The 25,545-nt window shown below is 45.8% G+C and overlaps 2 protein-coding genes across 2 annotated transcripts; one reads left to right on the top strand and one right to left on the bottom strand.

Annotated features, from left to right (window-relative positions):
- Window positions 1-3,521: 3,521 nt before the first annotated feature.
- On the bottom strand, window positions 3,522-7,471 carry LOC119728959 (paraneoplastic antigen Ma3-like). Its single transcript, XM_038201426.1, has 2 exons — window positions 6,860-7,471; window positions 3,522-5,793 (listed from the first exon to the last, which is right to left on the bottom strand). The coding sequence occupies exon 2, from the start codon at window positions 4,987-4,989 to the stop codon at window positions 3,538-3,540; it is 1,452 nt and encodes a 483-aa protein (XP_038057354.1). The 5' UTR covers window positions 4,990-5,793; window positions 6,860-7,471; the 3' UTR covers window positions 3,522-3,537.
- Window positions 7,472-13,851: 6,380 nt separating this feature from the next.
- On the top strand, window positions 13,852-25,302 carry LOC119732974 (the record flags this gene model as incomplete). The annotated part of the gene is made up of 6 exons (XM_038206560.1): window positions 13,852-13,882; window positions 14,029-14,217; window positions 15,222-15,560; window positions 23,948-24,298; window positions 24,586-24,900; window positions 25,109-25,302. Coding segments are annotated over exons 1-6 (1,419 nt in total), but the record flags the coding sequence as incomplete, so codon positions are not given.
- Window positions 25,303-25,545: the final 243 nt, after the last annotated feature.

Consider the following 25,545-nt stretch of genomic DNA (forward strand, 5'->3'; position numbering starts at 1 on the left):
GGCCAAACATAAGGAAGTACGGGGAAAAACCTGTACTGTCATGTTTTGTACAATTATAGGCATGTACAAGGGCACTGACGTAGCGGCTCCACGTTGCCTTCTTCTCACTCTCGAGAGTCCCCAGCATGCTCAAGAGTGTTCTGTTGAACCGTTCTGGCTGGGGATCTCCCTGAGGGTGGTAGGGGGTAGTGCGTGACTTTTTTATTCCAAGTAAGTTAGTCAATTCCTTAACGACCTTACTCTCAAAGTCACGTCCCTGGTCAGAATGTAGGCGCTTGGGCAGACCATAGTGCACAAAGAAATTTTCCCAAAGGACCTTGGCGACGGTACGGGCCGTTTGGTCTTTGGTGGGAAAAGCCTGCGCGTACCTGGTGTAATGGTCCGTCACCACAAGTATGGACTTCTTGTTTGTGCTATCTGGCTCAAGGGATAGAAAATCCATGCACACCAGCTCCAGTGGACCACTTGTCCTGATATTCACTAGAGGAGCAGCGGGCTTGGAGTTTGTCTTTCGGGCTATGCAACGGCCGCAGTGCCTCACCCACTCGTCGATTTCTGTGGCCATGCGGGGCCAGTAAAACCTGTCCCGAGCGAGTGCCACTGTGCGTTCAACTCCTAAGTGCCCCAGCTCATTATGGAGGCCCCTGATCGCCTGGATGCGATATTGTGTAGGGAGCACAAGTTGGTACACTTTCTTGCCCAGGTTGTTCATGACACACCTGTACAGGACACGGTTGGAAACTCTCAGTTTCTCAAATTCTCGCAGGATAATCTTTGCCTCAGGTTGGAATTCGGCCAGCGAATCCGGTTTGTTTCCACCTTCAACACACAGTATAACCTGTTTGATAGATAGATCATCTCGCTGCACCTTGGCCCAATCAACCATTTGGGAACTGGGCTCAGGATCATATGAGTCAGGCACGGCATTTGCATGAGCAGGGAAAGAGTGGACAAGAGGGATAGAATCTGGAGTTGGGGAGTGAAGCGGATTCGCTGATATGGCCACACCATGCACTGCAACTTGAACATGTGTTGGGGAATAGAGGGCACAGATGGCCTCTTTGGGACAAATCTCATCCTTGACATCTGCAATTCCTTTCAGGCGGGCTTCCAACATTTCCAGTCTATTTTGCTGCTCGTGTTCAAATTTCTGGCTGAATTCTAAACCATGTGGCCTACGCGATAGCGCATCTGCATCCACATTGGTCCTTCCTGGTTTGTAATGGACGGAGAAGTCAAACGAGGAGAGTGCTGCAAGCCATTGGTGGCCTGTTGCATCCAGCTTAGCTGAGGTCAAGACATAGGTGAGTGGATTGTTATCCGTCATAACCTTAGTCCCTTTCGCCGTGTACAGGTAGTCTTTGAACTTATCGGTAATCGCCCATTTTAGAGCTAAGAACTCCAACTTGTGTGCGGGGTAGTTCTTCTCACTTGGGGACAATCCCCGACTGCCATATGCAACTGGACGGAGTTTACCGCCTTGATCCTGGTACAATACTCCACCTAAGCCGTCTCGACTTGCATCAATGTGGAGCACGAATGGTTTTGAGAGGTCTGCAAAAGCAAGTACTGGTGCTGTTACAAGCCTTTCCTTTAGAGTGAGGAAAGCCTGGTCACATTCTGCAGTCCACAGATCACCAAATGGCTCATCAGCCTTACGAGTGACAGAATCGGAATTGCGCCTGAGTGAAGGACGGCCTCGCTTCTTGGGATAGACTACACCCGCCGTCAGGTCATTTAGGGGACGGGAAATCTTTGAGTAGTTTTCAATGAACCGCCTATAGTAGCCGGCAAAGCCAAGAAAAGATCTTAATTGTTTTACATTGGCAGGCCGAGGCCATTCTTCCAGGGCAGACATCTTTTCAGGGTCTGTTTGAACACCTTCTTCAGAAACCACATGCCCAAGGTATTTAACAGATCGACAACAGAGCTGGAACTTTTCAGGGGATACTTTCAACCCGAATTCTGCCAGCCTGTCAAGGACCTTCATGAGACGCTGCTCCATTTGTTCTAAGTCGCTGGCAAAGATGATTAGGTCGTCCATATATACAAGAGTCTCGACCATGTTCAGTCCGGACATGCACTTTTCCATTAACCTCTGGAAGGTTGCTGGCGCACCCTTCACCCCCTGAGGCATGCGTTCAAATTGGTAGAAGCCAAAAGGACAAATAAATGCTGTCTTCTCTTTGTCTTCTTTGCACATCGGAATCTGGTAAAACCCAGACTTCAAGTCAATGACAGAAAACCAACAGCTGCCATTGAGACAGTCGATAGCTTCCTGAACAAGAGGAACTGCATACTGGTCAGGAATCGTTCGGGAGTTCAGGGTCCTATAGTCCACGCACATCCTCAAAGAGCCATTCTTTTTCCTCACCAATACAATGGGTGATGCGTAGGGACTGCGTGATTCTTGGATAATGTTATGGTCGAGGAGCTGCTGGAGGTGTTTACGCAAATCTTGGAAATCGGATGGAGCTACCCTCCTAGATCTTTCCCGAAAAGGGGTGCTATCATTAACCTTAATTTGGTGCTCAGCCTCTTTGGTTACACCCAAATCCCAATCATGCCGGGAAAACACCTGAGAACGCAACTTTGCTTTGTCTAGGATCCTTTGTCTCCATTCTGGCGAGATAGGGCCCCATTTGAATGGGAGGCCCTCTAAATCATCGCCAACAAAGGGTGTCGGGCCTTTTCCGACAGATGCCGACGAAGAGAAAGCCGTGGACTTCACGCCTTCAGTCGGGGCCTCAACAAACCATTCAGGTAGGAAAACGTCAGCCAAGGGGCAGTTTCCTGGGATGGTGATGGGCTGATTGGACTGGTTGGTAACCATCAGCTTGACTGTACAGGTGGAATTACCAGAGAGTTGGGTGATGAAAGGCATCACCTCCAACCCTGATGGAACCGGATGCCTCATACGGGCTTCCACGAGAGCAGGCGTGGGCTTCCGTAATGTGCACCTGAAGGTCCCAGATACGCTTCTTTGCTCACCTGGTCTGAGACAGACAGTGCGCTTGGCCCTGGTCCTCACAACACCCAGTTTGCCATCCTTGGAGATTTTCCTTTCCTCAGCAATGTTCTTGTAAATCTGCTGGCAGGTAGCACTGATATTGAGATGGTTTGCAAAACCCTTGCCAGCTTGTTGCCGACATGAGTCGAAACAACTCCGAAATAAGCCAGAGTTTGTCCCCACTACCACCGGCTGGGCAGTTGACTGGGGACTGTCTGAAACGACAAGGACAAATGTTTCAAACTGATTGGCGGTCCCCGCAAATGAGTTGTCCAAACCCATGGACACATAGCTCCACCCCAGATATGGGATTTGGCCACCACCCCCATGAAAGACCACAAGGTCCTTCAGAGGGTGGAGCTCACGGTTTAAGCAAGCGAACAAACTCTGGCAAATCAAAGTGACCTGAGACCCACTGTCTAGCAGACAATGAGTCTCAGTGCCATCCACCCAACACCGCGTCGTTATAACATTGCCGACTAGTCCATGAGGGATGTCGGTTCCTAGCTCATAACTTGGGTTGGGGCTTACTGGTTGTTGGACGCCTGGTTCCCCGATGGCAGCCGTCCCGAACCGTTTCCCGACTGACGCTCTCCAAGGATAAACTTAATCAACTTCTGATTGACGACTTCAGTGTTGGGTGGGTTTGGACACCTCCGACGGATGTGTCCCTGTTCACCACATCCAAAGCAGAAATTTACAAGAGTGCCCCTGTCTTCAGCACCCGCGTTATAACTCCTCTGGCCAGACCCACGCCGTTCACCCTGTGGTCTAGGATGCGCCATTGAGTGACGGGGAGCAGGCACTAAGGGAGCTGAGTGCTGAAAGAAATGAGGGGCAGAGGGAAAGAATGATGGCACATGTGGTGAAAGATGTTGCAGATGATGTACTCCTTGATGTTCAGCCGGCTGACTCCGATGTGCCAGCTTGGTCTTTGCTTCGTCTTCCTGTTTCCTCACCAGGGACAAAAGGGTGAGAAAAGTGGGAGGCAGGTCGACTTTGTCCCTTAAATGAAGGTTCACCAGTAACATTTCGTCGAAGGTGATTCCCCTTATGAACTGCGTGAGACGGACCCTATTGGACTGGTCCTGAGGGATTATACCCCTCCTGAGGGCTTTCCGTAGGGTTCCCTGTAGCCTTGTTAGGAACTGGGAGGGCTTCTCCTCTCTCCTCTGAGTCATACTGTGGAATTTGACAAAGAGCTCATCATTTGTCTCAGTATCCCCAAAAGCCATGTCGAGGGCTTTTAGGTAGTCGCGGGAGGTCGCAAGAGGATTCTCCCTACGGAGATCATTGATGATGCTAAGGGCTGGTGCCCTTAATGCCTCTCGTACCCTCTTCCTTCTCTCCGCATCGTCAAGGTCTTGCCATTCATCCATTTGGCCCTCGACGTGGTCTATCCATGCTGTGTAGCCATCTTCGTCCTTTGATGGTACGGCAAGTCCCGAAAAACATCTCAGTTTCCGGTAATTGGCTGCAAGAGTGCAGCGAGAAAAGGAATTGGAAAAGTCAGAGGGAAGGGGTTGGGAAACGGAAGTCCCAGCAGATGTGGAAGGTATCGCCGGAACTGACTCAGTAGAATTAGGTCTGGGCCTGTTCCGCCATTCGTCAAGGGCTCCGTTCTTCGTGAGGTCACTGATACGGACTCTGCTACTCTTGGAAGGAAAGTGAGAGGGAGAATCATCCAAACGGATGACGCGACAAGAAGTCGGGAGTGGTTGGAAGTTCAAGGTGATTTCCGACCCAAACTTAAGAAAAGAGACAGGTTTGTCAAAATCACAGAGAACAAGGGTCAGATCTTGCCCCACGTCCTCTCGTCTAGAAATGCCTACAATATTGGGGAGACAATCTGTCAGTGCAAGCGCAATGGTTTGGGTAGGGGTTGCAACCAACTTCATGGACAAAAGTATAGAGTGACTCGGCCTAGTCTCTTCCTTTTTGCACCAGTCCAAAGCAATTTTCTTAAGTGATTCCTCCATGTTGACGACACGTCAGTTTGCCAGAAATATACAATATCGCAATTAAAGGGTCGGACTAGTATGAATGTTGGCTCTCTGTTGCAGGTTTGTGTCAATTCCTGGAAAATCAGTTATGTCAAAGCAAATAGCCAATACATGGGGAGAGACACATCATACACAAATACGACAAATAAAATGCCAAATCAATAATAAACAAAGTTTCATGCATACAAATTCCCTACCAGTCAGTACAAAATTGACTCATCAGAATCAGTGTCGTTAATTAAAGTTTCCCGGACAAGCCCCCAAAATGTAACCCGTGGTTCACCTTCATCAAGCAGGAACCAATTTCAAGTATCGACTCCCTCTGAAAGAATACACTGATTTACATTTAAAGATTTTGCATGCACAAAACTTAGTTTATTTTAATAGAAGGCAAAGAAAATACCACAAGATTATAAATGGTAAAACTTCAAATATGCACACAAAACAATAAGATAAACTCCAGCAAGAATCAAAGGCAAAATTAAGTAATGTGAGTAAAAGATTAAAACAAACTGAGCTCAGGAAAAAAAATAAAAGGCGCCAAAATCTAATATCAAAGTTCTTCACAGAAGCTCCAAGGCTTGGGAAGACGATGGTGATGGTAGAAAACCCTCACGGTCCTCAGCTCCATTGGCTGATCATCCAGGCTGTACTCCTCTTGTTTACTGGTAGCACAGTAGGACCATGGGACACAGCGGTGTTCCTACAGCACTGAGTGGACTAGGCCAGTCTAGCAGACGGCTGATGAAGGACAGTCTAGCACTTTGCCAAATTCTGGTCCTATAACAGAGAGTGGTCCACGCCATAATCAAAATTGATATTCACCAACATACTGGCGGACCTTATAATCAAATTATGGAGTTAAAACATCCTCAGTACTACCATAAACTGGGGTGACAGGAAACTCTTTTCTTACAATAAATCAGTTGTCAATAAGCAGAAACAATCTGCCCTTGCAGACTAATAAAACCAGGCTCAGCCACTGGCCCACTGCACAAGGCCATTTTCAATTGATTTGGGCTTGAGACGTACAAGCTGCCCAAAACTCTACAGGTGGAGGAAAGTTGTTCTTGTTTCTCCAATAAAGCATGGAACAAAATCTTTAATAAAATTACAGTAAATGTACTCTCAATCTTTATCGCAACCCAAAGCTAATACTTGCAAGTGTTAATCATATCCAACACAATGGACATACATGTAATTAATTGAAACATCAAAGTTGATCATAAACTTTTCAGTAAAGAAATGAATCCTTATGAAGAATTTTCATGATTCTCACTTATTACCCAAGGACGATAACTTTCTTATTCATGGGATCATCTCATACTTATACTGATGCAAACAGAATAATCAACAAGCAAAAAACGCACCCTACTTCTACAATAATATAATTATAAAGAACTAATTGTCAATTATCATACACACCAAAGTTCGAAGTGAAACATATCCAATGTTTTATATCATGGTTGAAAAAGTCAAGCAGTCGTAAATATCGGAACAACTAACTTAAACTTATCATGTCTTCCTCAAATTCCTGGAAGATATCATTAAATCATGTATGACCTCAATCACACAGGATCTTTGGCAGTTCATCTTAATAAAACAACTTTAGACTTAAAAGAAAACTCAAAATATAATTATCGTGTACTGCTCGTCTCCCCTCGTGTATTGTCTCACTCAGAAATTCCCAGAAAATCATAACATATTAATTCATTGGATCAGTGGTTTCATGAAAGTCTGCTTATTTCTGATCAATCCAAATTATACCGAACTTTCAAATTAAAGACAAATCAATAAAACTTCACAGCCCTTATAAAAATTAAAAGAAAACAAAATGTGAACTCACCTATAACAGAGAGCCAACATTCGTATTGATGAAACAAAGCAAAATTCTCCAATTGCGATGAAACAAAGCAAAAATTCTCCAATTGCGATGAAACAATGCAAACTTCTCCAATTGCGAGATTTAAATATATATCTCGGCTTCCAACAAAATCATGAGAGGAGATGGAGAGGCACAGTCTAACCTGCTCGGCACTGGCTTGTTAAATGGTGATGTGGCAAGGAGAGAAATGGCCAATATGCATGTACATGCAGTCACTCTGACCATCCGAATTTGTTGGTCCAGCGTGGCACTCCCCAGAGAAAACCAGGCCAGCAAGCTCATGGCAAGGTCACAAATGGTGTTCGAGGGGATTTTCTGCTGAGGCAGTCAATTGCCCCTCAGAACACATCCAACAACAGGAAAATAAACTATCGGTATAAATTGAGTATATACTAACAATAAAAAATGGAGAAAGTTTATACGAATAATTATAAAAGAAAAGAAAAGGAAATTGAAAGAAAGGAGCAGGAAAAATTAACTAGGCTATTAAATGGAACACAATGAAAACTGAAATAGTAAATGTACATATAGTCAAATATATGTTCAGTAACCTCAGACCTAATTGAGGTCGGGGTTACATATATGTTCGATGTTCAACGTGTGTTATCTTTTACATTTATATGTGATGTTCAGTATAAAGTGTGCGATGTTCAATGTAAATGTGCGATGTTTTACAATATTGTGTGTGATTTTCAATATATATGTGCGATGTTTTACATTGATGTGCGATTTTCAATATAAGTGCGATGTTTTACAATATATGTGCGATATTTTCAATTATGTATGCGATGTTTTACATTAAATGGCAAGGTTTTCGAAATAATTATGTGTGATGTTTTACAATATATTTGCGATATTCTCAAATATGTGAGAGATGTTTTACAAATATATGTTTGATATTTTGAGCATAATATTTGATGTTTAATTATTTCTGTATTTAAGATTTTATCGTATATGTATTCCATCTTTTGCAATATGCATTTGTTGTTTTACTTTACATTTGATGTTTCGTTAAGAGTCGCAGTCTGGTTACCACAAAATTCTGACTATTTTGCCTAAAGTCAGTGTATGAGACGTCCAGGGATCGCGTAAGTGATTAGAGCCAGACCTAAACGGTAAAAACCGGAATTGTGGGTTATCTCGGAGCATGCGGAAAGCAGTCGTCATTGTTTGGGCAGTACCGCCAGCTGCACGTGTTTGTAATTTGTAAATTGTATGTACATGGTCATGTACATGTACATGTACATCATCCATATGCCCACGTGCCATGACGATTCCAAAACCAGCCTTTATTTACACATTAGTGCTAGCATGGCGCTATAAAAGCCAATCGGCGCAGTACCGGGTGCAGTTTCATCGTAATTTTCCAATGAACAGCCCACCGAGTGTTGTATAAACAAGATAAGCAGAGTTACAAAATTCGTTGGCTGTAATAAGTGGCACACGCATTGTCTTCCTTGCTCTATGGAGACTGAGGATATTTTTGGCAAAAGATGTTTTCTTTTTAAAACTTTACGGACGAATATTTCGTGCAAGGAGTGAAGTATACATATTTAGACTTCTTCTCAAGTCACACTCTCGGTCATTTTTATTACAAAAGGGCAAAATGTCGAAGTCAAAGTGTCAAAGTGTCGTAAATTCGAGCCAGGAGGATTACGGTTGCGCTGAGAGGGGTTGAGATCTTTATACGGCCGACAAAGAAAAAAAACACAATGGGCCAACATCTGCAAAACTTCACTAAATTGATAGATGGGTTAAGCATAGAGAAAAAGGACCTCTAAACTTCAGTTATTACGCGCCCCGAATTGCGAATAATTCGGTATCAAAACAGTCTCAGCCCAACCCATTTTACATCGAGCATACATCCAGGCACTTGAACACCCATTTTTCATCGCGGATAGATTTCTTGCTTTGAATTGAATTTGGTCCGTTGTTAATGACAGAAATTTTAATTTGTTGTTAAAATCATCTTACGAAAGGGGGAACTTTAATAAAGAATGTATAAGCGCCTTCAATGAAATTAATAAAATAGAATCTGCCCAGAGAAAATCGACACACTGGCAAGCCCAGCCCATTTAATTTAATTTAAAAACGGAGACTTTTTTCAATTCCTTCAAATCCACAGTGCAATCGGGTCGGGAAGGGCCACGTTCTGAGGCCGAGGGCCCGGAGAGTGTCCGGTCCGGCAGGCGCGGTCCGCTGGTGGGAATGCACGTGCCGTTCGTTGCGCCCTGCACACCGCCGAGGTCTGATGAGGCAGCCGCGGCCGATATCGGGTTCAGTTATTGGTTTTGACGGGAAAATATTGCAAAAATAGCAAACGGACCTGGGTTTGTACGCGAACACAGTGCTCGCTCAAAACGCACCCATTTTGCCGATAAGCACATCAGAGCCCCTTGCTCTAGGACGAAGCAATCATCATGGTGAAATTTTTCGATCGGATTCGACAATTTGTACTTTAACAAAGGGTGCAACTTGAGAATAAGTCTAAATTGGTTTACTTCATTTCTTGCACTGAATATTATAGTCAAGTTTTAAAAAGGAAATATCTTCGGCAAAAATGTCACGCAACTTCCATCGTGTGCCACATAAGCCAATGAATTACGTAACTCTATTTGTCGCCAATGAGCTTGTGTAAACAACTTATCATGTAACTGGATCATTAAACGGGACAGGTGAACACTAGTGCCTTGGAGCTTCCCACGTGTCATGCACTCCTCATGAAGACGAAGTGGCATGAATGATGCACATGGTAGTACAAGCATTCGCTCGTACCCCCGCCCTGCAAACAGGACGCTGGGATACTCTGATGAATTCACGCTCTGATTGGTTGGATTTTGCGTGACCAGTGACCTGCGCGTCATCAAGGTCATGATTCTGCAAGGTTTGAAACGGCCGTTAAGACTGATTCATTACTCTTTTATTCCAGTTTAGAGATGTTTTTTTCTCGTTGAAAAGCGTAATAATGTAGGAAATTCTGTAAAACTTATCTGTGTTGTAAATTTACAATTCCCATCACTTGCTCAGGCTCCGTTTCGAATCACGAACGGTCGGAATGCATTATGCGATGCTCAAAATTTTGTCCACATGGTCCGCAATGAAACAGAAATCACATCCGGTATGGAATGTTTACATTTCTATGGGAAGTTTTCGGATAGCATTTGCGCACATTATCTAACTGCGGTCTTGAACAACTGCAGTCAGAATGCTTTATACACAGGTCATAGGCAACTTCCTTCACGAGATTCTGTGAAGCTCATCAGAGTATCCCAGCGTCCTGTTTGCAGGGCGGGGGGTACGAGCGAAGTACAAGCACAGCTGGGGATACTGCCCAAACAATGATGAATGCATTGCGCATGCTTACCCACAATTCCGTTTTTTACCGTTTAATTCTGGCTCTGATCACTTACGCGATCCCCTGACGTTTCATACATTGACTTTAGGCAAACAAGTCAGACTTTCGCTGTTTAGTAACCAGACTGTTACTCTTAACGAAACATCAAATGTAAAGTGAAACATCAAATGCATATTGCAAGAGATATCAAACATATATTTGTAAAACATCGCTCAAATATTTGAGAATTTCGCAAATAATATGTTTGTATCGGAAAACATCACACAATTGTATCGGAAAACATCGCACATTTAATGTAAAACATCGAACATAATATTGAAAACATCGCATATAAATCGTCAAACATAGCAATATTTTGAAAATCGCACATAAATGTAAAACATCGCACACATATATTGAACATCGCACATATATTGTAAACCATCGCACACTTATATTGAACATCGCATATAAATGTAAAAGATAACACACACATATTGAACATCCAACATATTGTGACGTTGTCGTGCCAGCTCTCCTTCGTCAGGCTGGTTTGATAGGTAGCGTGCCGCCTCGATGGTGTCCAGTCCCCGCAGTGGTGGACCACAGCTCCACCACACAAACGCTGACTTAGCCTTAGCGTCTTCGTCGAGCATCACCTGCCAGTATCCGCTAGCAAGGTCAAGCGTTGAAAACCATTCCGCCCCCGCCAGGGAATCCAAGTTGTCATCCACCCTTGGAATAGGGTAGGCATCCTTCAGTGTACAGTCGTTTAAGGCTCTATAGTCAACGCAGAATCTGGTCGACCCATCCTTCTTCCGCACCAGAACTACTGGAGATGCCCAAGGGCTATTTGACGGCTCTATTGTGCCCCTCTCCAACAGTTGTTGCACCTGCTCGTCGGCCTCAGCTCTCTGCCAAATTGGGAGTCTTCTTGGTCGTTGCCGGATCGGTTTTGCAGCACCTACTTCAATCTTGTGCTTCACTAATTCTGTTTTACCCAGATCATCGTCTCCCTTGGAGAATATATCTTGAAAATCCCACCGGAGTTTCTTAACCCTCCAATGGTGACCCTCGGGCACATTTTTAATACTCTGCTCGTATAGCTTAGCTAGATGCTCTGGTAACCGGATGTCTTTATCCTCTTGTCGCTCCAATACAGCCACAGATCCGCAGACTTCATCCATGCCAATATCCGCATCATCAAGTGACGTCAAAGTTCCCGTAGTACTCCCTTTGTAGATGGTGACTGTACTTGTACCAGGGTTGAACACTCTCACCGGGTAGCGCCTTGCTCCCGCATTCACCAGTGTCCTCGCTATCACCAGCCCCTTTTCTCCGACACTTGTTCTGTCGCTTGGCTCGATGATACCCCAGCCAGTCAGCTTCTTCTGCTGCTTCAACACCCCCCGGTACTATGGACTCGTGTACCGGTGGAATGTGGACTGTCTCTTCCACCAGCACACGACAGCAAAAAGAACACGAAGACGTTTCCTTGCATGGAATGGTGTGCTCGCCGATACGAAGTTCCATCCGGTCCAGATCCAATTTGCTTCCCGTGGTGAGTAGGTAATTCATCCCGAGAATGCCTTGGTTGGCTATCGAGCCGACGATGACTTCTACCTTGGTACAATTGCCCCCAATTTGCACATCCATGTATGCGCTGCCTTGCACCGGTAGCGGCGTACCATCAGCCTGACGGATGACCTCTGCCATTGGTAGCAATTGTGGTTTGCTTTCTCGCCTCATCTTGTCAAACTCTTCTGTGGAAATAATGGTTTCTGTTGACCCAGTGTCTATCATGAACTTGATGGGATATCTGCCGATGTTCCCTTGGACGTAGACACTGTGGGCATGAACTCGATTGTTTACTGGTGGGGGATTCCCTCTTGACTCGTCTTCACGGTGACGTTGGCTGGATTTGGGTCTGGTGGTGACGACCTTCCCATGACCCATTCCATGGGTTGGCCCGCTGGCGTTTCCCGAAGCTCGGCTCAGCTTCTTCGAGGGACAATTCCGTCTGAAATGTCACAGGCCCCCACAGTTGTAGCATGCTTCATTCTCAAACATGCTTCTTTCTCTTCCCTCTTTCTTATTTCCTACATTGCTTGTTCCACTCTCGTCTTTCTATGGGGATGAGGTCTGAACCTGCATTGCCTTGGCCAGACCAGTCACCATCGTCTGCAATATATTCAGCTGTTCTGACATGGCCTGGGTCTGCCGGTTGAATCCCTCCCTGGACACCGTCTCGACCTGGCGAGTAGCCCTCATGTTGCGCTCCTGCCGGCCACCATGGTTCCGCTGTCGCTGTCTCTCGGAATTAAGGAAGGACTCTGTTTCAAGCGCAGCCCGTATTGCGTCATCTTAGCTCTTCCCACCCGCACTTCAGCATCTTGGATGGCATCCATGAAATGCCCCTTGGCCAGTCTTTCTCGGGAATCTCTGGGAAGCTCTGGGTAAGCCAGTTCCGTCAGACGGCGGATACTCTGGCCGAGTACTTGAAGGCTTTTATTCACTCCCCTAGTTCTGCTCCTTAATTCCGTCAAGAATCTCTCGGCCTGTTCTCCAGGTCCAAATCGCCGATCCAACCTTGTTGTCAGTTCTTTGTAACTCAGCTGCTCGCCCTGATTTCCATCTCCCAGCACCTGTTGGGCTTGTCCCTTCAAGCTAGCTGCTAAGAAGTACGCCTTCTCATCAGCTGTCCACGCATTGGTCGTGCCGCAAGACTCGAAGTGTGCCTTATAATCCCGCCAAGGGATGTCCCCCGAGAATCGATCCGGGACAAAACTCGGCTTCCGTTGTGCTCGGTGATGGGTGTTTTCCTCTTTCGCGCTTGCTTTCCCTTCTTGTTCCACCGTGGGCCTAGGTTTCCTACTCTAGATCGTCGATCCCGCCAACCCTTGCTCCACCTTCGTTGGGGAAGACCTTTCTGGAGGCTGTTGCTGGCTCGACGCATCTTTTGCAGCCGATACCTGGTGCCTCGTGCCTGCCCGCTCACTTGAAATCGGCTTGTACGTGCTTCCCACCTGTCCTTGCCCTTTAGCTCCGGCCCAGGACAGGTCGCCAGAAGTGGCCGTGAAGAGTTGTGCTCCGCCCGCAGGTTGCATTACCGTTGCTGCAAACCCCGGCGAAGTCCTCAACCCTGCCGTCATTGTGCTGAAAACCAGTTGCACATATGCCCCAACGGCAGTAGTTCCTGGTGCAGACGCAGCTCCAACTTCCAATCCACTCGTCGGGAGTTCCTTGTGTCTTGCTCCTTCCGGGTTCCAGTCCCTGATTCCTCCGATCGTTGCTGGTTGCCTGTGGCATATTGTGGCTCTTGTCCTCTGCCCAAATGGATTGATTGGAGTAGACGCCTGCAGTGGACTCCGCATCCATGCAGCTGCACTTGACTCTCCGGCGTTGCCCATCCAACCATGCTGGGCTGCTTCCTGCCTTTTCTCTACACTGCTTGCAGCTTGATCCCTCCACCCCTCCGGAACAGTTCCCATCACTCCAGTGAACCCACTTGACGCTACTTCAATGTGCGCCATGATTGTAACTGGATAGGCCTGTTGCTGAGATGGTGCTATTATGGGCTGATTCCCGACGCTCTTATTAACTGGCATGTTGTACCCAGATGCCACTTGAGGTGAAGTATCGTTTCCCCGGTATCGAAATTCCACTCCCGAGTCGACTTCTTGCACACGAAGACTCGTTGGTGTGACGAGTCCTGGCTCGTCTCTTCGCTCCATCCTGAGAGATCCCGCTCTCCTTGTTATTCCCTAGTAGATCACTCCCCGTGCTTCCACTATAGTCCTTCTTGGTGGATCCCACCGCTGCCATCAATGTGACGTTGTCGTGCCAGCTCTCCTTCGTCAGGCTGGTTTGATAGGTAGCGTGCCGCCTCGATGGTGTCCAGTCCCCGCAGTGGTGGACCACAGCTCAAGTTATCCTCAGTGGAATATCGCCGATGGAATCCTCGGTGGAACACCGCCGGTGGAAGGTGAAAGGGGTTTGTGGAATGGGATTGCGGAAGGGGAGTTAGGGAGGGGTAATCCCTGAGATTTGTAATCCTCTCAGGCCCCTTTATCTACCCTGGGACTTTGGCCCTGACATTCGATGATTATAAGTCTAATTAGCAATAATTCGAGCCAGTGAAATGAGTGAAATCGGAGTCAGGAATCACAAACAATGGTCAAGCCTTTAATCAATCTTTATCATCATCCTTATTTGTCTAGTATTACTTAAACCCCCAATTACTTGTTCCAATCATTAAGTTATCACTTGAATCATCTCTGAATCATCTGCTAAAAACCCTGTCGTGCAGCTGCTTTTATACCCCTGAGTTCACCCGGTAGCCTATAGCCCCAATACAAATTCACTCTGCCATACAATAGTGCCGAAGTCCAACTGACCAATCAGCGATCAGGATCTGCCAATATGCAAAGTGTGGGTGATTCGATGTAATACAGTCATTATACAGACAGTGGTTGCATTAAATTTATCACATACACTTCGTGCTCCGTCACAATATATATATTGTAAAACATTGAATATGGCAACGTTTCACACGCCATAGTTCAGTTTAGGGGTTTTGTGTACAAATGTTAACCCAAATATCTGCTCATTGATAACATATATGAGAAAGGTTTGCACATTTGCTTACTGCCATGTACTAACACAACGACGAATCACTAAAGAAAGAAAATGTTCAACAGCAAAATATCCAAAACTCTGGCAACTTTTTTAGGCACAAAACAATTGCAACATTGAGGTTTCTGCCTGATATGCCATCACAATTTTGCTCATGAATATGGAAATTCGCATTAGTATAAATGCCAAAAAAGGACAAAATAAAGTCTGAAATTCAGTTAAATGGGACACAAAGGTGCATTTTCAAGATTTAAATAGAAAACACATTTCATGGGCTCTTTATGTTCAAATTTTTCACGTAAAGTTGACATAAATTAAACGAGTTATGAATTTGTAACGATTTTTGGCTTTCAGGGACGAGTATTAAAGATGTCTTTGGCGCCTCTGGCTACATCCAAAAGAGTATTTGGCACCGAATTCCTTGTCCGACGTTCCGCCCCACGGAAAGCTTAGATGGTATTATCTGGTACAAGGGGTCCAGCGTAGACGACCCATCAAAGGTGCGTCTGATCAGCCGAGACCTGCGCAAGGGCGTCAACAAAGACTCGCCTGCCGACGAGAGGTACTCGATGTCGTCCGATCACGGACTTGTCATTCAGGGAGTCAAGGACAGGGACGAGGGGAGTTTCCTTTGCCAGGTTATTCCTCAAGCTACCGATATAAGGGTTGAGAGAGTACACGTCCAAGTCATAGGTAAAAACGTCATTGTTGTTCAGATACATGTGCTGTACAAGTCAATCACATGCCATCTAATCCAAATGAGTTAATTCGATTCAAATGAACTGTGGACCTAAAACTTTCCTTTACTATTGTTGATCACAGTTGTGAAGTGAATAATTCTTGTGATTTACTGTGTAACTTAAAGTGTCAGCCTTGTTTGAAAAATCTAAAGATCTTAGACAACTTCCTGCATTGTTCATACTCATACCAAATTTGATTTCATGCGTTGTTTCCTCTAAACACAACAGATGATAAAAAGAAGAACTAACACAAAATCAAAGGGGGATATACACAACTCCACATTCATTATCCGTAAAACCCTATAGTCAGGGATGTTAGGGCGTTATAGGGGCTGTTTAGTTCAGATTCTTCCAAAAGCACCAAATTTGGCACATATGTCGTCCATACCATACTATTTTGATTTTTGACGGGCGCCAAGTCGGGCACCCAACGGGGCCGCCATATAGGCAAAATCCAATATGGCCGCCAACCGGGTCAGAGGTCAATCAAACTAAACGAGCTAGAATCATAAGTAATACCACTTTTCAGGTATTTTCGGGGTCGAGCAATCTAAATCTGATGTTATTTTAACGATTTGAGGCAAGACAGATGCCCCAAGGGATCGCCATATTGGCAAAATCCAAAATGGCCGCCACACACTGCAGTTAAAAAACTAAACTATCTAGAACCATGAGTAATATAACTTTGGAAGGGTTTCCGGTGACAAAGAATCTGAATCTGAGGTTATTTTAATGATTTGATGCAAGACGGATGCCCCAGGGGGCCGCCATATTGGAAAAATCCAATATGGCTGCCAGCCAAGTTTGTAGAGGTAATAGTCACAGTTAAAAATTAAACGAGCTAGAAGCATTAATAATACCATTTTACAGGGGTTTTCAGGGTTGGAGAATCTGAATCTATTGCTTTATTAAAATTTGTAGGTCACATTTTGCCCTAAATTTCATTAAGGATTAGACTTTTCAATAAAGATGACTGTTTGAACTATTTTTATTTAATTATTTGGAGATGGTATCTGTAGTGACAAAATGCTATATGCCGCTGTGTGCGTTTGAATGGAGCCGTTTATTTACAATATGCACATGAACCAGTGATTGATGATATTACCACCTATAGGTTCTGGCCAGCCCTCTATGATGCCCTGCCAGAAATGAGTACTCCACTGGTCATCACCACCGTCCAATTATGCACATTTCTCCATTATTTGTAGAGGACCTTGGAAAGAGACCCAGTGCGGTTGCATTTCTACCTTCCCTTGCATGAAGCAGCCGCAGTGCGAGAGAATGGCGCATTGAGAGTGTGGTCCATAGTGATTGCCATGTATTGGTACCATCTTTGTGCCAGCCCCACTCCATGAAGTCAGGAATTTCCTGATGGACCGAGGTGGCCTGCAGTAACGGTTGCTTCATATGTTCAAACATCATAGCAGGTAGCTGGTATGCTCCGACAAGCTGCTTCCAGTAGTGAAGAAGTGATATTTGGCCCATTTGACACCTGCAGCTGCACCACACCCATTGCTCTGCATGACATGACGAAGCAAGTCGTGTCGCACCAATTAAGCCTTTGGAAGAGGGGTGGTGTCAAGGAGTTTGTCGGACCAAGATCGCAGTAGAAGCTATAGACTAGTGTCACTGTACTTTTCACCCCTTCTGAAGCCCAACCAGAGCTCCATGACTTCTGGTTGGACCCACTTTGTGAACATTCGCTGAAGAATGTTGATCACTGTGGCAAAGGTGACTGTACTTGTCGTAGCAAATTCTGGTCATTTGGAGTGCAGGTCATGCACCACAACGAGGAAACGCTGGTTGGCTGGGGCTGCCTCAACTGGGCCGAAGATGTCCAGCTGAAGTTGTTGCCATGGTTTCTGTGGCCATGGGATGGGTTGCAGCGGAGCTGGTCGGATGTTGATGGCCTTTTCGCTCAAGTGGCATGCTTCGCCAGTGGAAACAAACTGTTCGATGCAAGTGACAATTCCAGGCCGCCATACTGCATCGCGACATCGTTGCTTCATACGGACGATGCCTGGATGTCCATCGTGTACGAGTGACAGAATGCGTTGCTGCAGGGAGCTGGGGATTACTGCTCTTTTCCCACGCGCTAGGCAGCAATCGTTCCACTCTGAGGGTTCAAGTCTGTGGAAGGGCTTGACTTCTACCGTGAGTTGTTTTGGCCACGCTGTCTGTAGAAAGTGGCATACCTGCTGTAGTGTCGCGTCGTCTTAAGATGTGGCTTTGAGTTCCTCACAAGACACAAGGTTGCTGAGGGAACCGGTGATGAGCGACATGACAAAAGTGTCATCATCGGTGTAGAGGTCAGAGTTAGAGTCTGAAGCAGGTGTCAGGCGGCTGAGCATGTCGGCAACATGGTTACGGTTGCCGGCAATGTACTGCACAGTGAAGTTATACTGGTGAAGACGGTCAGACCAAAGGCTGATTCGTAGTGGTCTGTGGCCGGATCCAGTTGTTGCAAGAAGTGAAGTAAGCGCTTGGTGATCGGTACGCAGAGTGAATTTTATGCCGTACAGGTAGACATGCCAATGTTTACATGCGTAGATGCAAGCGAGGGCTCGCGTTCTCCTGTGGAGTACTTTCGTTCGGCTGGGGAAAGCGTGCAAGAAGCGAAGGCTACTGGGCGTTCTGTGCCGTTAACTTGTTGCGACAGCACGGCCCCAATGGCAGTGCCGGATGTGTCGGTGGTGACGTATGTCGTGGCAGCGGGATCGAAGTGTGCGAGGACTGATGGAGAAGTGATTTTCTCCTTGAGCGTAGTGAAGGCTTGGGCTTGGGGTCGCCCCACTCCCAAGGCGTGTCCTTGCGTAGTAACTTGCGCAATGACTCTGCGATGTCCGCGTAGCATGGTACGAACTTCAGGTAGAAGTTGCAGGAGCCGAAAAACGAGGCAAGTTCTTTGGTGTTGGTGGGAGCCTGTAGCTTCAGGATAGCGTCCATATTTGCGAGGGTAGGCTTGACTCCTTCGGCTGAAACTCGGTAGCCGAGGAAGTCGATCTCTTTGGCTGCGAATACACACTTGTCTACATTCAGTGTGATGTTGTGCTTGGCAAGTCGAGCAAGCACAGCATGGATTCGCAAGTCATGTTCGTCAATGGTCCGTCCATGGACAACAATGTCGTCGACATTACAAACAGTTCAGTCGCATCTTCCATAGACGACCACGCGCGTGTACTTGTAGTGGCATGAACACGACGCGCTCTACTCCATAGCGATTATACACAAAGCAAAGAAAAAGACGGCCTCACGGCTGTTTCCAAGACTTTCAGATTAATGCACACCGAGTTCAAACTAGAAGATATATTACTTAAACATTCTGGAGGCAAAGTTTTACAAAATGAACAACTAAACATCCGTACCTGGTACATTTCCCTACTTGTGACAACACGCACATTTTGACTAACAGCAGAATGAGCAACGGAGATTTGCACGTAATTGACAGTGTGACCGGCGGGCTATCGCAGTGTGCGTACTTGCACTGAAAGTTCCCGGATTCATGACGCGCCATTACTTCGAGTAATAAATGCACACTTGGCACTGTAAAGAGGATTTTGTAAGCTTCATTTTGATCGGTCATTCAATGCAGTTGGTAAAACTAATACCCCGTACCAAGGACCAAACAAATTTGTCTACTCAACAGTCCTTTGGCCGCCATAAAATACGGCGAACATCATTTTGCTACGCTCCACCACTGTGCTGTTACAAAGTAACAACTCAACGCGCGCGCGCCCGCCCGCGCGATCAGGCGATGGTAGACTTGTACTGACACACACGGCGTATACACAAATATGCAAGGGATGAACGCAATTGCTGCGACAAAAACCGTTCCACACACACTTCACGTAATCAATAGCTGACTTAATGAAGTTTAATACTGCTGTTCATGTTGCGACTCGCCGTGTACAAACTGTTTGTAATGAGTAGATTGGTGGCTCCATCGATCCCTGTTAGCATACTGGTGACGACCTTTTGGAATGCACTTGGTGCTTAGGAGAGTCCATAGGGCATTCGGCGATATTGGAATACCCCGTCATGTGTCAGAATGCTATGAGCTGTTTACTGTCCTCGGCGAGTGATATTTGCAGGTAACTACGACGCATGTTGAGTTTGGAGAAGACTGTGGCGCCGTGAAATTCGTTGGACAATTTATTGATGGTGGGAAGCGGGTACTTGTCTGGAATGACAGCCTTATTCACCTCTTTCAGGTCAATGTAGAGGCGAATTTCTCCATTGCGCCTCCATGCGATGACCAAGTTCGAGATCCAGGGAGAAGAGTTGATGCGCTCGATGATACCCAGTGATTTGACAGCTGGGTCAACGCGGGGGCAATGGCAGAAATGCTTGATTTCTCCGAAGCCGTTGAAAATGGTGGGGTACCGCTTGTCTATGTACACCATGTACATGGGAGTGCCAGTAGTATCAAACACCTTGAACCGAGCTTGTCAAACAGGTCAACACCCATAAGACTTCTGTCTTTAGCGACGCGAAAGGAGAAGTGGAACTGGAACAGAAATGACCCCACATACCTCGATTTTGGAGTTGGAGTATGCGTGAAGGGTGGAGGTTGCTGGACGTAGCGGATGGTGTGCGAAATGCTGCTTGTATGTAGCCTCGCTCAGGATGGAATCCTTTGCCCCGAGATCAACGAGGAGGCGTGTAGGTTGGCCATCGATGACGAGTGCATAGTCCTTGAAGTAACCGGAACCAGTGTAGGAAGGGTCGCTAACTGTGCAAACCATACTGGATTCGTCACTGTCGGAGTTGTCCACATGGCGAATATGAGTGTTATCGCGTTGCGATGAGTGGCAGACGCTGGCAAAACGGTTCATTTTGCCACATGCGGAGCACTTTTTCCCGCGTGCGGGGCACTTGGAGCTCTTTGCTGAGTGTGATTTGTCCCCACAGTTAAAGCATTGGAAGTCTGGTCCGCGAGCAGTAGTGGGTGGTTTTGTAGCCTTGGATCGACGCTGTGGTTGATGCTTTGGGCGAACACCTTGCACTTGAGCCGTAGCTGTAGTGGTCTGCTGTGGAGTACGGGCGGAGGATCTGATGGCTTTGGAATCAGTAAGTGCTGATTCGATTTGGATAGCCAGTTTAGTGGCTTTGTCCAGTGTTAGTGAGTCATCCTCCATGAGTAGGCGTTCTCTAACGCGAGGGATGGAAGTTTTCTCGATGATCTGATCCCTGATAGTGTCTTCATGCAATGCCCCAAAGTTACAAACGGCTGCAAGTTCAGTCAAATCTACAACAAACTGCTTGATTGGCTCACCGTTGCCTTGTCCCCGTTGGCGAAATTTGTACCGTTCCATCATGACGCTCTTCTTTGGGCCGAAGTATTTCTCCAAAGCTTTCACAGCTTTATCGTAGGTGTCTGTGTCTTCGAACTGGCTGAAAACACGCTGGCCCTCGGTGCCGAGACGGTGGATCCGTATCGCTCTGCGCCGAGCCAATGTCACGCTGTCGCTGTCCAAAGCACTCGCGGTGATGTACGTTTCGAAGCTAATTTTCCAACTGGTCAACGAGATTGCAGGATCCCCAGGCGTTTGAAGGAAAGCTGGGGGTGTAGGGAGGTTTATCTGATTCATCCTCGTCGCCAAATTATGTGAGGTTTGTGAAATAAACGGATACTAGATACGAGCTTAAACTGTCGTGTTACTTCATATTGTAATCCGAAAACCAACGTGGATGTCAGAAGCGGCAAGGTTACACTGGGTATGAACAGCGCCCTCATGAGAGCTTAACTGGTACATGTAAACAAGATTAAAGCAAGTTACAAACACAACACTCATTACATTCTTACAAAGCTCTGAGTAAGCGGTCTGCTTGACCGGGTAAAGTGACGTGAGAGAGACTTAATGGACGTACCTCGTGTGGCTGATGTGATGCTCATTTAGTTCAGACTGTGAGCGAATGTCAGGACCTCAGCCTTAGAAAGGACAGTGGCCCTCCCATCCTCCATGCCCAGAGTGAGGCAGGTGCCTCCCTATCAAATTGATGAATGTTTTCAATGTGCAGCACACTGCACGCCCATCATAGGTGCAAAATTTGTCTTCTCCTAAAAACAAATCGGTGGTATTGACTTTTGAGAGCAGCCTGATGATATCATACAGTGACTGATCCCAACACGCCGGTCTGGCCTGGATGGACCGATCCAGTAAGCACCGCCCCATGATGTTCTGACCAATCACAGCCGTGATTTATGTCCGACGTGCGTGCACGAAAGTCCGACATGCTTGCACGCGCGTATGATGCGCGCGGAAGGAACATGCAACGTGGCTTTGGAGAGGAGCACATGTTATTTTGCACACGTGCGCACTGTGGGTGGAGCTTACTGGATCGGTCTATTGAGGAATTTAGTGCCCTGCATCGTCAGTTCCATCACGTGCTTGAACATTTCGGCAAGGGGCTTCGCTGACTCGTTTGCTAGCACTGAGTTAATAGTATCCCAATCAGGCGATGATATGTCACCATCTGCAGGCCTACGTTGCTTCAGTAAGCTGGTACATGTGCCATCCAAGCCTCATCCTTTCTTGGCCTTGTCAACTTGCACATCAAGGGATGGCCTAACTTTGCTTGTCAAGTCTGGGTGCAAAGACGTGAATTTAATTTGGGGGAGGCTGGATCAAGTAAGAGTCAGGTAGCTTTGGAGTTGATGTATCGGAGAGGTCAAGCTTGATGAGCCCGCCTCACTGCAGGGATTCATGCGAGAAATGGATATTTACGGTTTGGGCATATCACTAGAACTCACCAAGTGAGAGGTTGCCCTGAGCCTTGGTTATCTGTAATCAACATCTTAGTCGGTGAAGACAATAAAACGACCGTTGGTTGATAGCACCACCCATCCTAAGCATGGCGGGCACACACCACACGCGCCTGTACATCCTGACAATAACTTAGGACAATTTTCTCGCTCCAATTTAGGATTTTTTCTGTGGTATGTGTAGAGATGTCAAACTTTCCGACATGTAGAGCTAATAGGAAAGAGTTTTTGTATATGGAATGACGCACCAGAAATACCAGGTTTAACGCAAATGATCTCGAGTGGTAAACTTGACCTCAAATCATTAAAGTAACATCAGAATCAGATATTTCAACGTGGCGGCCATACGGTGGCGGCCATATTGTTTGTCCCAATATGGCGGCCCCTAGGGCATCTGTCTTGCCTCGAATCATTAAAATGACATCAGATTCAGATTCTGTGACCCCCAAAAACCATTAAAGGTGGTATCATTTAAGAATTTAGCTCGTTGTTTGTTTATCTGTGAAATATGTGGCGGCCATTTTGGATTTTGCCGATATGGCGGTCCCTTGGGCGTCTGTCTTGCATTAAATCGGTAAAATAACATCAGATTCAGATTGCTTGACCCCGAAAATACCTGAAAAGTGGTATTATTTATGATTCTAGCTCATTTAGTTTAATTCGTCACCGTTTTCACGAAGAGCCACATATCTCCAAAATTACAATTTTTTTCGATTTTGATTTTTTTCGATATTTCGCATTAAAACAATGTACTTAACCATTTTGACATGTTTCTGTAAGCAAAACATCATTAATTTCTAAGTTACATTAATGTTGCAAGGGGCAGAAATGTCGATAACTGCATTTTGCGTTTTCACGAAGAGCCACATACATTTTGGCCCTTTGAACGCGTACAAAACCCATTGCACGGAAATACGTAAAAGTAGGTCAAATGAGATTTGCGTTTTCACGAAGAGCCACATATCTTTGTTACATTTTCAGGCGCGCGCGCGTACTCACGCGCGCCTATGGAAATACACGTTGAACAGAAAGGGCCAATATGTCGGAAACGTGAATTTGCGTTTTCACAAAGAGCCACATATCTTTACTAATTAATTTCCACTAATTAACTGCTTTATTAAGTCTTATTACCGGGTTTATGTAAAACTTCAGCTCACGTAGAATCGTGTGATGGTTTTCTTGCTGCACAAAGTTGTTGCAAAGTAGTATTTCTTGCAGTTTTAATATATGAGAAACTTCTTTTGTGATTATCTCGAAAACACTTTACTTCAAAATCAACATAATATATATAATATGTGGCTGTTCGTGAAAACGGTGACGAATTGACATCTGACCCGGTTAGCGGCCTTATTGGATTTTGCTAATATGGCGTCTTGGCGGCCGTCAAAAATCAAAATATTATGGTATGGTCGACATCTGTGCCGAATTTGGTGCTTTTGGAAGAATCTGAACAAAAATATCCCTAAGACCCCCGACTACTACAGGAAACATATTCCGTGAATGCCTAAAAAAGGAAATCCAGTTACCATCGAGGATACAACCAGATTATCCAATGTTCAACTTCAAAAATACAGGCGATACCTTTCCAGGAGGCAGTAGTCAGACATCTTCCAAAGCTAGCTTCCATCGAGGACGCAGACAGACGCTACCGTGTGAGTGCGCATCACAGACTCCAGACGCGCCGATCTCCGTAGTGTATTGGTCAACAGGAGAAGGCGTCACTGCAGATACACAGATCATTGGTGCACGTTTCTCTGATGGCGCTACCCTGACGGTTGCACACGGTGCCGATTACAGCATTGGCAGCGACGTTTCCCTTCTAGTTAACTCCCTCCATGATGTACAAGACACACAGAGATTCTGGTGTCACGTGTTCCTATCAGATGGTACTCTCAGAAATTGCGACATCGATGTCCAGATATCAGGTAGTGCAAATTGATTCAGTGCCTAAAAGCAATTGCCAAAATAATGGTGCTTTTGAAAAATTGTGTTGTTCACACGTTTAAATAAATAAATGCATATTTAACCATCAGTCAGTGTCAAACAACAAGAGCTAATAGTCTAGTTCCCAGTTTCAGTTGCTCACCTATGTTATTGACTTCCAATGATGGCGGAGCACGTTTTTATCACACTTGTTTCCATATTTAGGAAGATAGGTTGCACTGACAGAAATGAGTGCATTATTTTTCTGATTACTTTCTTTTAAATGTAGATCAAGAGCCACCCAATCACGCCCTCAAGGCATCTTCGGCATCGTTCTACCTTCTTGAGGGTGGAGAGCAGACACTTCCATGCTCGAGCTGGACCACCGGTGTCTCAACCTGTGAGCCTGTACAATGGTTCAAGAACGATACGTCAGGTCGACACCTTCTACTGTCTAGCAACGACGTCGATGCTGAATCGGAGTTCGAACTCGCAAGCGATTTCGGCCTGATCGTGAAATCAGTTGATAGCAAAGATGCTGGAAGATACCAATGTGATACAGGCGGAGGAATCAGTGAAGATAATATTGCAGTTAGAGTGATAGGTGCATTATTTTGTATTTTTTATTAGATCGTGTCAAGATGCAGTGTATAAAAAAAAAGGTGTTCGTAATCCCCTAACTTTTTGTTTCGCTATAGTTGGTGCAAGGGTTTTTGTTGTCGAGATGGTTCGTTAGACAGGCATTTGTTACAGTTGATTTCGGTAAACCAAAGACTGTTCATTTTTCTTTGTTCAAAACCGATATTGTTCAGATAAGAAATTCCCACTGGACGGAGGAAGGGTGTTTGCAAGCTCGAGAATCGACTTCGAGGCTGGGAAAAATTACACATTCACTTGCAAAGCTGTATTGAATTCGGCTGAGATCGGCAGTCCTGCAACTGTGTTCTGGTCTTTTGCCAATCCTGACAATCAAACGACCACTGTGATCGGGAGGCTGAACCTACCAGGTAGATCCCAAACGAGATTTTTTGGAGACATAGACTGTTTCTCCATATCTCAAGAGGGCGCACTTCTTCTGAACATGTGCTTTCAAGCAGCTGGCGTGAGGTTCTGGTGTCACGTCTTCCCTGAGAACGAATTGCTAATAAGATCCTATGTGGATGTACTAACCAAAGGTGAGTATTAAAGTATTAAATATTCGTTTATTTAGTTTTGGCCCTCGTTTTCGTTGTTACATTGCTGTGTTTTT

This window comes from Patiria miniata, unplaced genomic scaffold (genome assembly GCF_015706575.1).
Source record: "Patiria miniata isolate m_02_andy unplaced genomic scaffold, ASM1570657v1 HiC_scaffold_1, whole genome shotgun sequence".
Classification (NCBI taxonomy): Eukaryota; Metazoa; Echinodermata; class Asteroidea; order Valvatida; family Asterinidae; genus Patiria; species Patiria miniata.